At 42.5% G+C, this 12,445-nt stretch overlaps 2 protein-coding genes across 2 annotated transcripts; both read right to left on the reverse strand.

The window, feature by feature from the left end:
• Window positions 1–2,630: 2,630 nt before the first annotated feature.
• LOC115733874 (putative disease resistance protein RGA1) lies at window positions 2,631–4,447 on the reverse strand. The gene is made up of 2 exons (XM_048271822.1): window positions 3,450–4,447; window positions 2,631–3,366 (listed from the first exon to the last, which is right to left on the reverse strand). Exons 1-2 carry the CDS (start codon window positions 4,445–4,447, stop codon window positions 2,631–2,633), a joined length of 1,734 nt encoding a protein of 577 aa, XP_048127779.1.
• A 3,482-nt stretch (window positions 4,448–7,929) lies between these two features.
• LOC125312712 (putative disease resistance protein RGA4) lies at window positions 7,930–10,449 on the reverse strand. Its single transcript, XM_048271823.1, has one exon. It carries the CDS (start codon window positions 10,447–10,449, stop codon window positions 7,930–7,932), a length of 2,520 nt encoding a protein of 839 aa, XP_048127780.1.
• Between the last annotated feature and the right edge of the window lie 1,996 nt (window positions 10,450–12,445).

Raw genomic sequence — 12,445 nt, forward strand, 5'->3', positions numbered from 1 at the left:
GTTCTATTGGCAAGTCACCTTTTTCTGTTGTTTATACAAAAGCGCCTCAGCATACTCTAGATTTGATACGATTGCCTAAGCAAACAAACAAGAGTGTTGTAGCGGATCATATGGCTAAACAGATTGTGCAGGTGCATCATGAAGTCAAACAGAGGCTGGAGGAAGCTAATAAGAAGTATAAGGCAGCCTCGGATAAGCACGAGCGAAAGCAGGTGTTTGAGGTAAGTGATCGAGTCATGGTGTTTCTTCGTAAGGAGCGGTTACCAGCTGGATCTTACAAAGAACTGCAGCAGAAGACGTACGGGCTTTATACTGTCGGCAGGAGAATCAATGATAATGCTTATGTTATAGACCTTCCACATAGCATGAGCATATTCAACACTTTTAATGTTGCTGATTTGTCGCCATTCCATGAGTCGGCCGAGCCGATGTATCCGGATTTCGATTCTAACTCGAGGACGAATTTTTTTCAAGTGGAGGAGAATGATACGGATGTCATTAGTAGTGCGTTCCTGGATCGATTGGATCGACATAAATCTAATCGGAAGGCAAATCGGTCTTGCTGGCTAGAACCAGTGATCGGGTCGACGACGTCGGATTGAGCTCAAATTCGGCAGGCTGAAGTGAAACAGCGTCCTGATCAATACTCTTTGCCTTTGGCTGTGACTAACGATGAATTTTGGCGGTTCGAGAATGTCTAGATGGATTTTCCTATTTTTTTTAGTATTTTCCGGGCTTAACTTTATTTCGGTGGCACTTTTGTAATTTTTCGTTTTTTGATATTTTGATTCCTAATTGGACTAGGGTTAGGATAGCACCCTATAAAAGGTGTTTATCACGTTTTTGAAGGATCATCAATAATATTCACAGAATTTTCGAGAATTTTCTCCTTTAGCAAGAATTTTCTTGCGATATTCGCTGAATGCTGCGTCATTTGTTCCCTTTTTGGGCTTCAAGGTGCGAAGACACCTCTTATTAATTGATCCTTTCTTCCCTTCTTTTGCCAAAGAGTATGCTTTCTTGGTGAAATCTATAGGACACTCACGAGCTAAGGATAAAAATATTTTTGCCTCAATGCTATTTAATTCTATTAAGCTCAAAGCGCTCAATTGATTCCATCCACTACCGATCCGAATCAAATGCAAATGTAATGCAATGGATGTTAAAATGAAAACTATACTAAAATGATTAAACATTTTTGGTTAGGGACTAAGATTAGTCCCTAATTTTCCATGCAATTAATAATATATAAAAAATCAAAATTTAGGTGTCAATAGGAGTGCTAACACGTAATATCTAGCCTTTACCCTCGCCGCACATCTCAATTTGGGTGACAAGGTTTTCAATCGATATGCAAATTCACAGCGGGGTTGGAAAAGACACATTCCCGACAAAATCTCTCATCCACAAGAAAAAAAAACGAGTTACGGTATTATTCACAAACTCCATTATCTCAAAAAGATACTAAGCATTCGACACTGACAACATGTACTAAAATCGAATAGATGCTAGTACTTAAAATTGAGCAACTTTGTCAATCTACTCTTTCGAAGTGTTAAAAACGAGTCAAGATGTCATTCAAGATTCTCTTTTTTGAATGGGTGAAATGGATTAAATCACCTCGTCATCTAGTCCTAATTCATATTCCTCTATCATTTCAACGTAAATTGTCATCGCAAATGGTCTTGGGTCATTGTCGCTCATTCTCAAGCGGTAGTCAATTAGTTTGAGTTAGCATCAATTGGACTTGAGTAGCCTTTAATCGGTCATTAGGTCCCCAACGGTTCATCCTCGACCGATGCCAGAGCATCATAAGTCATAGTCAATTTTCCCAAAATGCCTATCCTTAATCCCTCAACGTGCGTCGAGTAGGCGGGTGTCGTCGGCATATTACAATTTTCAAAAGATTTTACAATTTACATGTCCGTCAATCGAAAAAATATGAAAAGTCGTCACATACATGCACATGGGCCTAGGAAACCTCATTTTGAATGGAGGCACCTTGAAATTTTTTCATCCCCAAATTTTAACTTGTAAATTTCTAGTAATGTGACACGTCGAGATGCTTCCACTATTCTCTTTTTCTTCTTCTTCTTTTTTTTTTTCATTTGTTTACGTCGAGGCATAAATTAAACCCCAGCATGAATAATTAAATGGAGTTGCAAAATGCAAATTAGCCACTTTTGCTTTACAGACAGCAATGCAGACAGCAATGCATTCCTTTCTCAAAGAATTCGACTTGCAAGAAAATTGTTAATGAAATAAACAGACTGAAAGTACAATTTTGATTAACAAACGTGCCAAAAAAAGGGAGGGACTTTGCTTATACCGCCGATGTGAAACTCGATCTTGCCCCAATCTCTACCGCTTTTAGCCGCGGTCGTAGAGCATGCGGAGCGACAGCTCAAATACCAATCCATGAAAAGGACACAAAACCAACTTAAAGAAAACACACACCTTTTTATTATTATTATTATTATTAAAGGTCCTCTAATACAAATATGGGTCGACAGAACTCCTTACACACACAGTTATTTGTTGGTGTTAGCCACACATTTCCACACTCTTGTTATAAGAAAATATCTGACAAGACAATATATCTACATATTTCAGTGGTATTTATTCCTTCTTCAACGTCGCCGCCCCTGCTCAATTCCCGCGCAATCAATTATCCGCAGCTCTGTCAACGTGGCAATGCGGCGAACGCCATCTGGTAAAGAGGTCAACCCAGGACATCTCTTAATCTCCAGTTTTCTCAGAGAAGAACAATTTTGCAGCCACTCGGGCAATTCACTCAATTTGGGACAATCCTCAATTCTTATCCTCTCCAGCGTACTTGCAGAACCTTCGAGCCACCCGGGGAAAGAAACTAGTTCCGGTAATCCCTTGAATCTGATGGATTGAAGCCTCGACATGGAGCTTGCCTCGTTACTTTCGCCTTCTGGCAGCCTCAAGCTCTCGCAGTGGCCAATGCAGAGATCCTCCAATGCCTTCAGATTCTTGATGCCTTGTGGTAAGGAGGCCAACTTCGGACAACCTCCAATGAACAACTTACGGAGCGACGTGAGCGATTGGATACCATCGAACAAGGCCTCCAAATTCTCGCACCCTCCAATGAAGAGCCACCGCAGAGAGGTCAAGCATCCTATTCCATTCTCTGGGAGACGCTGCTGTTTCGTGGTTATCCACAAAATGCGGAGGCTGATCATGTTCTTCATGTCTGCAGGCAATTCCTCGAGTTCCCAGCACCAGAGAAGGTCTAAGCACTGCAGATTGCAAAGCTCGCAGATCGACTCGGGGAGTTTCTTAATATTAATGTTGCCCCATACACTAAGAAGCCTCAAATGCTTTAGACCGCCAATGGAACTAGGCAGTTGGTCAAAGGCAGTTGGTCAAAGCTAGAGTCCTGTAGCCATAGCACTCGCAAGTGCTTGAATCGCGAAATGCACCTCTCCAGAAAGAACTCCCCAGAGGAACCGTCCTCAGACAAGAAGATGGTACGAACGCGGCTGAGTTTGCTCAAGGTGCCGCTTACTTCATCTTTTGGTAGAAGAGATGGGTCCGGAAATGATACATGGCGAGTCCTCGAGGAAATATCCTGCGTGGGCACTTTCATGTTGGACGATTCGGTTTGTGCCACAGAAATGGCAAGCTCGTGAATGAGGTCGTGCACTCGGAAGGTCAGAAACGGATAGTCTTCGATGACAACATCGAAGAAGGATCTCGACCACAGCTCCTCCAAGTAGTGCCGTCCGATCTCTTCCAGCTCCTGGTTATTTCCGCTGGATTGGATAAACCCGTTGGAGATCCACAGTTGGATCAGATCCAAGTTGAGGAACTCGCGGCTCTTCGGGAGTATCGAGCAATAAGCGAAACATCGTTTCAAGTAAGACGGCATTAGATCGTAGCTTATTCTCAGTGAAGTCAACGGGTCATCTGGTAATTGCCACATCTTACTATCTCTTACCTGTTCCCAGTCGCTCCGGTTCTTTTTCTTTGAATACAACAAGCTTCCCAAAGTCTTCACCGCCAGAGGATTTCCCCCGCACTTGCTCACGATTTCCTTGGCCATCACCATAAGGTCCGGGTGATTCTTCTCTTGCCCTTGATCAAACGCGCACCTCACGAACATTGTCAAAGATTCCTCCTCCGAAAGGTTGGCCAAATAAAGCGGGGGGACAGTGCCCATGATTTCGGCGATCGATTTATTCTGCGAACTCACGATGACTTTACTCCCTTCGGAAACGCCCCCTAACAAATCTCTCAGTTCCATCCAATCCTCCCTCCTCACTTCCCACACATCGTCCATTACGAACAAACACCTTTTGTTCTTCAGGACGTTCCTCAGGCGTTCTTGCAGCATTTCAAATCCATCATTATTTCCTTTTTGACCAAGAGACTCGATGATGTCTCTTATTGTCTTCTTAACTTCGAATTCTACTGGCATGGATAACCAAACTTTGTGATCGAAATGTTCGTTTACACTGTCATCATTGTATACAAATTTAGCGAGAGTGGTCTTTCCAGTACCCCCATTCCAAGAATCGGAACGACTGCTATCTTTCCAGCTCCATCATCATCTGACCTTATCAACAACTCTATTATCATTTTCTTTTCTTCATCTCTTCCAATCACGTTCGAAGCGGGTACAAAAGAATGAGTTTCCCTCCGCGGAACTATAGTCTTTTCTTGAACATTACTCGACAAGTTGAACTGAGTTTTCTCTTCATTGATCACATCAAGTCTCTTCCCCAGCTCTTTCATTTTATGCGGCATCTTAAACTGGAAAATCAAGTTGGATAGCCACGAGGACAAGTAGCGTACCTTCCTTCTGAGGGTCAAGCGCTCGGTCAACCTCGCCCGCCTCCGCAAAGACCTGGTTTCAAATTCGTCTAGCACGTCCTCAGCATCATAGCAGAAGTCTTTAAGCTCCGACAGCCAACGCCTCACAGCTGTTTCTTTTATTTGCTTCTGCTCAGCATCGGCGAGCACCTCCTGGATCATCTTTAGCGTCTTCTTGAGCTTCTCTCGGTCATCCTTGACGCCACATACCAGTTGAATTTCTTCAACAGCCGATGAAGCCAGTTTCTCCACGAGAGGTCCGAGGATGCTCGAGACGAAGTCAGTCATGGTTGTGATTGGTGTTATTGGTTTTCGAGGAGGTTTGTTGTAGCCGCTATGCAAGAAGGAAGCTAGTTATCAGGGGAAGGATAGCAAAGAAGCACGATTTTTTGCCAGATTATATAGGCAGAGGCATGGAAGATCCGAGAATCAACATCAACACTTCACCGTGGACTATAACGAGAATCGACAGATGGGTGTTAGAGATCCTCACAGATCGCTCACGATTTACACAGAAAGAGGAATTCGCGAGCTCACTCTGGCAGATCTGGAAATCTCGCAACTCTTGCACTTTCGTAGGCCTCAGAGTTTCCCCCCTGTCCACCCTAACCGATGCTCTAGCCATGCACGAAGATGAATTTTTAAGCTATCGGAAGACACCAACAGAAGCAAGGGACAATCTTTCGGAGTCAGGGAAATGGTTACCTCCAGATCGCGGTTGGCGAAAACTCGACGTTGATGTTTCGTGGTCGGAGGAGAAATCTGAAGCTTCGGTCGCCGGCATCAGTGGAGAAAGCCACGGAACCCTGATCGATGGTTTTGCCTAGAAGATCCGCTCAGATTCATCTGTCATGGCCGAAACCCTTGCCTTACGCGAGGGAGTGCTGCGCCGGTGGGAAGCTTCGGGTGGAGGGGGGGAGTGACGTACGAGACAGATCCAAGGATAAGAGAAAATATATCCCTTGTAGACTGGTGTCAGATTGCAAATCTATCGTGGAGGGCCTCCTCAACGTGGACCAAAGCCCATGGTCCATCAGAAATGTGCTGGAAGACTGCAAGGAAATGCTAAATCATTTACAAGAGGTTCAAGCAGCTTTTGCCCCTCGCGATACAAATCGTTGTGCCGACTGGGTCGCAAAGGTTCATAGGCTCGGGTCTCTTTCCCCTTAATTGGCTAGCAAAGCCTCCTCAATCTCTTTGGGATCTACTTTGTTTAGACGCTTGTTGTGCTTCCTTTTCAAGAACCTTTGATTAATGAAAGTCTCAATTATTTTGAACAAATATATATATAGGCAAAGACATAGCAATACACATGGTGCAACGGAGTGTGCCCAACGTTATTCCAAACTTTTGCATGGTTCATATTCCAAACTTTTGCATGGTTCACTCAATTCTTGTTGGAAATCTGCAAGCAATTCGATCTTGTTCCAACTAGATTTTGAGTACCTTCCTCTGATGTAAGATAAAGCAAAAGTGGCTTGAGTTCTGCTCCCTTTCTCTTTAATTATTACTCCATTCTTTTCTTTGCTACTCTGTTTCTTGTTAGACAAATATGCGCACAGAGAAGAAAAAGCTTTTTTTTGTTGCTTGATCCCAGTATTATATGCCCACTCTTTCGTCCTACTACAAGACTCGGGATGATTGGTTCATAAGCATGTGTTGTTTTCCCTATACAATTTTGGAAATTGGAAAAAGACTTTCTAAGATGTTGTTAAATAATGGAACAAGTTCTAAATGATTCTTGGTGTTGGTATTTGTCTAGCTATTGTTCGATATCAAATAAACACCAGCTCGAATTGCTTCATGATGTCCCTAATTTGAACTAATTCTCCAGTTCCAAATGTTGATGCTAAATAGAGTAAGTCCAAAGCAAGGTAGCAACTACATAAAATGGACGACACATCAGAAAGATTTCATTACAGATCGCACTCCATAATACTCAATATCCCAATAATAAAATGAGAATGATCGGTTCACAAGTATGTGCTGTTTTCCCTCCACAATTTAAGACTTTCTAAGATATTTGAAAATAATCGAACAAATTCTAAATGATTCTTGGTGTCAATATTTGTCTAGCTACTCTTCAATATTAAGTAAGAGTCGAATTGCGTACACTACTACGAGAAAAAGGAAGTAAACAATAAAGCATTAGTTCGGATTGCTTCATGATGTCCCCGATTTGAATTAATTTCTTTCATCCCAAATATTGATACTAAATAGAGTGAGTTTGAAGCAAGGTAATAACTACATTATTGCATGAATTGGACAGCACGTGAGAAGATTTCATTACAGCCAACACTCCACAATATTGAAAGCACATGAAGGATTTCTGGTGTTAAAAAGAGCTGTGGGAGTGCCAACACATAATGTCTGGCCTCTACCCTCGCCGCACATCTCAATTTGGGTGACAAGGCTTTCAATCGATATGGTCGGGAGGTTGGTAGTTATTGCATATCCGCAGTAGGGTTGGAAAAGACACATTCTTGACAAAATCTCTTATCCACAAGAAAAAACCGAGTGATGGTATTTTTCATGAACACCATTATCTCGTAAAGATACTGAGCATCAGACAACAACAGCATGTGCTAAAATCGAACATATGCTAGTACTTAAAGTTGAGCAGCACAGTCAATCTACTCTTTCGAAGTTTTAAAAACGAGCCAAGATGTCATTTGAGATTCTCTTTTTTGAATGGGTGAAATGGATTAAATCGCCTCGACATCTAGTCCTAATCCATATTTCTCTATCATTTCAATATAAATTGTCACCGTAAATAGTCTTGGGTCATTGTTGCTCGCTCTCAAGTGGACTTGAGTAGCTTTTAGTCGGTCATTAGGTCGACAACAGTTCATCCTTGACTGATGCCAGTGCGTCGTAATTCATATTCAATTGTCCCATAATGCCTATCCTCAATCCCTGGACGTGCATCGAACAGTCACGTTTTCCACATTTTTATTAAAGGTCCTCTGTACAATATCGGTTGAGAAAGCTCTTTACACACACTTACACAAGCACACTGACATTTCCACACTCTTGTTATAAGAAAATATCTTACAAGACAATATAATCTAGATATTTCAGTGGTATTTATTCGCTATTATCTTCTTCTTCAACGTCGCTGCCCTGCTCAATTCCCTCGCAATCAATTATCCGCAGCTCTGTCAACGTGGCAATGCGGCGGACGCCATCTGGTAAAGAGGTCAACCCAGGACATTTCTTAATCTCCAGTTTTCTCAGAGAAGAACAATTTTGCAGCCACTCGGGCAATTCACTCAAGTTGGGACAATCCTCAATTCTTATCCTCTGCAGCGTACTTGCAGAACCTTCGAGCCACCCGGGGAAAGAAACTAGTTCCGGTAATTCCTTGAATCTGATGGATTGAAGCCTCGACATGGAGGGTGGCCCGCTACTTTCGCCTTCTGGCAGCCTCAAGTTCTTGCAGTCTTTAATCCAGAGATCCTCCAATGCCTTCAGATTCTTGATGCCTTGCGGTAAGGAGGCCAACTTCGGACAACGCCAAATGAGCAACTTGCGGAGGGACGTGAGCGATTGGATATCATCGAACAAGGCCTCCAAATTCGAGCACTCTCCAATGAAGAGCCACCGCAGAGAGGTCAAGCATCCTATTCCACTCTCCGGAAGACGCTGCTGTTTCGTGGTTATCCACAAAACGTGGAGGCTGATCATCTTCTTCATGTCTGCAGGCAATTCCTCGAGTTCCATGCACCCGATAAGGTCTAAGCACTGCAGATTACAAAGCTCGCAGATCGACTCGGGGAGTTTCTCGATATTGTCGTTGCGGCGCAAACTAAGACACCTCAAATGCTTTAGACCGCCAATGGAACTAGGCAGCTGGTCGAAGCTAGACTCCTCTAGCCATAGCACTCGCAAGTGCTTGAATCGCGAAATGCACCTCTCCAGAAAGAACTCCCCAGAGGAACCCCTCTCAGACAAGAAGATGGTACGAACGCCGCTGAGTTTGCTCAAGCAGCGGCTTACTTCATCTTTTGGTAGAAGAGATGGGTCCGGAAATGATACATGCCGAGTCGTCGGGGAAATATCCTGCACGCGCACTTTCATGTTGGATGATTCGGTTTGTGCCACAGAAATGGCAAGCTCGTGAATGAGGTCGTGCATTCGGAAGATCACCGCTGGATAGTTTTCCCCGACAACATCGAAGAAGGATCTCGAACACAGCTCCTCCAAGTACTGCCGTCCGATCTCTTCCAGCTCCTGGTTATTTCCGCTGGATTGGATAAACCCGTTGGAGATCCACAGTTGGATCAGATCGAAGTTGGAGAACCCCTTGTTCTTCGGGAATATCGAGGAATAAGCGAAACATCGTTTCAAGTAAGACGGCATTAGATCGTAGCTTATTCTCAGTGAAGGTAAAATATCAGTTTGTAATTGCCAAATCTCACTATCTCTTACGTGTTCCCAGTCGCCCCGGTTCTTTTTCTCTGAAAACAACAAGCATCCCAAAGTCTTCACCGCCAGAGGATTTCCCCCGCACTTGCCCACGATTTCCTTGGCGATCGCCATAAGGTCCGGGTGATTCTGCTCTTGCCCTTGATCGAACGCGCACTTCACGAACAATGTCAAAGATTCCTCCTCCGAAAGGTTGGCCAAATGAAGCGGAGGGACAGTGCCCATGATTTCGGCGATCGATTTAATCCGCGAAGTCACAATGACTTTACTCCCTTCGGAAACGCCCCCTAACAAATCTCTCAGTCCCACCCAGTCCTCCCTCCTCATTTCCCACACGTCGTCCATTACGAACAAACACCTTTTGTCCTTCACGAGTTCTCTTAGGTGTTTTTGCAGCTTTTCAAGGCTCCAGCTATCACATTTTGCTTCATCACTAAGAGACTTGATGACGTCTCTTACTATCTTCTCAACTTCGAATTTTACTGGCATGGATAACCAAACTTTTTTGTCTTCGAAATGTTTGTTTACCCTATCGTCATTGTATGCCAATCTAGCGAGAGTCGTCTTTCCGGTACCCCCCATTCCAAGGATTGGAATGACTGCTATCTTTCCAGCTCCACCATCATCTGATCCTCTCAACAACAGGTCTATTATCATTTTCTTTTCTTCATCTCTTCCAATCACATTCAAAGCGGGTTCAAAAGAATGAGTTTCCCTCCGCGGAACTATAGTCTTTTCTTGAACATTACTCGACAAGTTGAACTTAGTTTTCTCTCCATTGATCCCATCAAGTCTCTTTCCCAGCTCTTTCATTTTATGTGCCATCTTAAACTGGAAAATGAAGTTGGATAGCCACGAGGACAAGTAGCGTACCTTCCTTCTGAGGGTCAAGCGCTCAGTCAACCTCGCCCGCCTCCACAAGGCCCTGGTTTCAAATTCGTCTAGCAGGTCCTCGACATCATAGCAGAAGTCTTTAAGATCCGACAGCCAACGCCTAACAGCTGGTTCTTTTATTTGCTTCTGCTCAGCATCGGCGAGCACCTCCTGGATCATCTCTAGTGTGTTCTTGAGCTTCTCTCGATCATCCTTGACCCCACGTACCAGTTGAATTTCTTCAACAGCCGTTGAAGCCAGTTTCTCCATGAGAGGGCCGAGGATGCTCGAGACGAAGTCAGTCATGGTTGTGATTGGTGTTATTGGTTTTCGAGGAGGTTTGGCGTAGCCGCTATGCTGGAAAGAAACTAGTTATGAGGAGAAGGATAGCAAAGAAGCACGATTTTTTGCCAGGTTATATAGGCAAAGACATAGCAATACACATGTTACAATGGAGTGTGTCCAACGTCATTCCAACTTTTGCATGGTTCACTCAATTCTTGTGGGAAATCTGCAAGGAATTGGATGCCGTTCCAATTAGATTTGGAATACCTTCGTCCGATGTAAGATAAAGCAAAAGTGGCTTGAGTTCTGCTCCCTTTCTCTTTAATCGTTACTACATTCTTTTCTTTACTACTCTGTTTCTTGTTAGACAAATATGCGCACAAAGAAGAAAAAGCTCCTTTTGGTTGCTTGATCCCTGCATTATATGCCCACTCTTTCATCCTACTACAAGACTCAGGATGATTAGTTTATAAGCATGTGTTGTTTTCCCTCCACAATTTTGAAAATTGGAAAAAGACTTTCTAAGATGTTGTTAAACAATGGAACAAGTTCTAAATGATTCTTGGTGTTGGTATTTGTCTAGCTATTGTTCGATATCAAATAAACACCAGCTCGAATTGCTTCATGATGACCCCGATTTGAACTAATTCTCCAGTTCCAAATGTTGATGCTAAATAGAGTAAGTCCAAAGCAAGATAGCAACTACATAAAATGGACAACACATCAGAAAGATTTCATTATAGACAGCACTCCACAATACTCAATATCCCATTCCTCGTGCAATGGCCCTATTACTTATAGTGGGTATCTTCTTCTTCTTCTTCTTTGTTGATTTTTTTTTCCAATGTATACTTTAATTTCTAATGGTTGAAATTTCTCAAATGTTTTGTTTTCTAATCTAATTTCACTTCTATTTGTGGCTTTTATTAACTTATTATGTGCAATATTTCTCATATATCCATTGTCCGGTGATTTTATTTTTCACTTTATTTTCAGTTTTACTCTATCTAATTAACTATAAAACCAGAATTATCTTGCTCATTGAGCTGGAAAACTTCAAGATATATGGCAATTTCTAAAATATTTGAAAGAGAAAATTGTCAAAAATGTTTTAAATAAATTGCATTTTTGCCAATTCAGTCATAAAACTTTTGTCAATTGAGTCCAATTGGCCCATAATTGTTGATGTGGACCCCTCTCGTCCTATGTGATACGGTTGGCGTTGATGTGAATAATTTTTAATAATATTTTATTATATTTTATTATTTTATTATTTTTTTTCTTTGATTTCTCTTTTTTAGTAGCCAGTGAGGGTTGTTGAGCCCTCAATGGCTGCGGCAAGGGCCATGAAACCCTCACCGGTGGCGGGCAAGCACCGCGGTCGAGGCCGGCCACGCCTAAACAATCTCAGCCTTGTCGCCGGCCGCGAACGAGGCAACCTTGCCCCTCACCCGCAACCATTATGGCCTCACTCGGATCTAGGTGAGGCCGGGCAAGGCCATGACCCTCATTTGAGGTTGGCAAGGGGTCACAATCCTCCTCACTTGTAGCGGCGAGGGTCCAAATGACCCTCGCCGCTAAACAAGAAAACAAAGAGAAAAAAAAAATAAAAAAATAGCAAAATATTCAAAAAGCATATTAAAATTTATTTATAATTATCCATGTCATCGTTGGTCATCCCACATAGGACGGTCGATGTCCACATCGGTAATTTTCTGTCATTAGGACTTAATGAACAAAAAGTGAAAATGTTGAGGACTTAGTTAGCAAACTTAAAAATTAGGAACTCAATTGACAAAATTGCAATAAGTTTAAGACTTTTTTTACAAATTTTCTATATCTTGATAGTATATTAGTGAACCATAAATTAAAGTTTGGTGTTTTAGATGAGTTTATTGAATGTAATTGTTCGATGTATACCAAAAAAATTGATGTAGATATTGAATGCAAATACTTGTATCAAAATGATGAAAGCATAAAAAGGAAAAATTTCAAATAAGGGTTTGAAGTGCCCTCA

The sequence above is a fragment of the Rhodamnia argentea genome, chromosome 10, assembly GCF_020921035.1.
Source record: "Rhodamnia argentea isolate NSW1041297 chromosome 10, ASM2092103v1, whole genome shotgun sequence".
NCBI classification, from domain to species: domain Eukaryota; kingdom Viridiplantae; phylum Streptophyta; class Magnoliopsida; order Myrtales; family Myrtaceae; genus Rhodamnia; species Rhodamnia argentea.

Coding starts and splice junctions, on each gene's coding strand:
- LOC125312712 (XM_048271823.1), bottom strand. CDS start 10,449: ATGACTGACTTCGTCTCGAGCATCCTCGGCCCTCTCATGGAGAAACTG.
- LOC115733874 (XM_048271822.1), bottom strand. CDS start 4,447: ATGCCAGTAGAATTCGAAGTTAAGAAGACAATAAGAGACATCATCGAG. Junction 3,367..3,449: donor GGGGAGTTCTTTCTGGAGAG/GTGCATTTCGCG, acceptor CCAACTGCCTAG/TTCCATTGGCGGTCTAAAGC.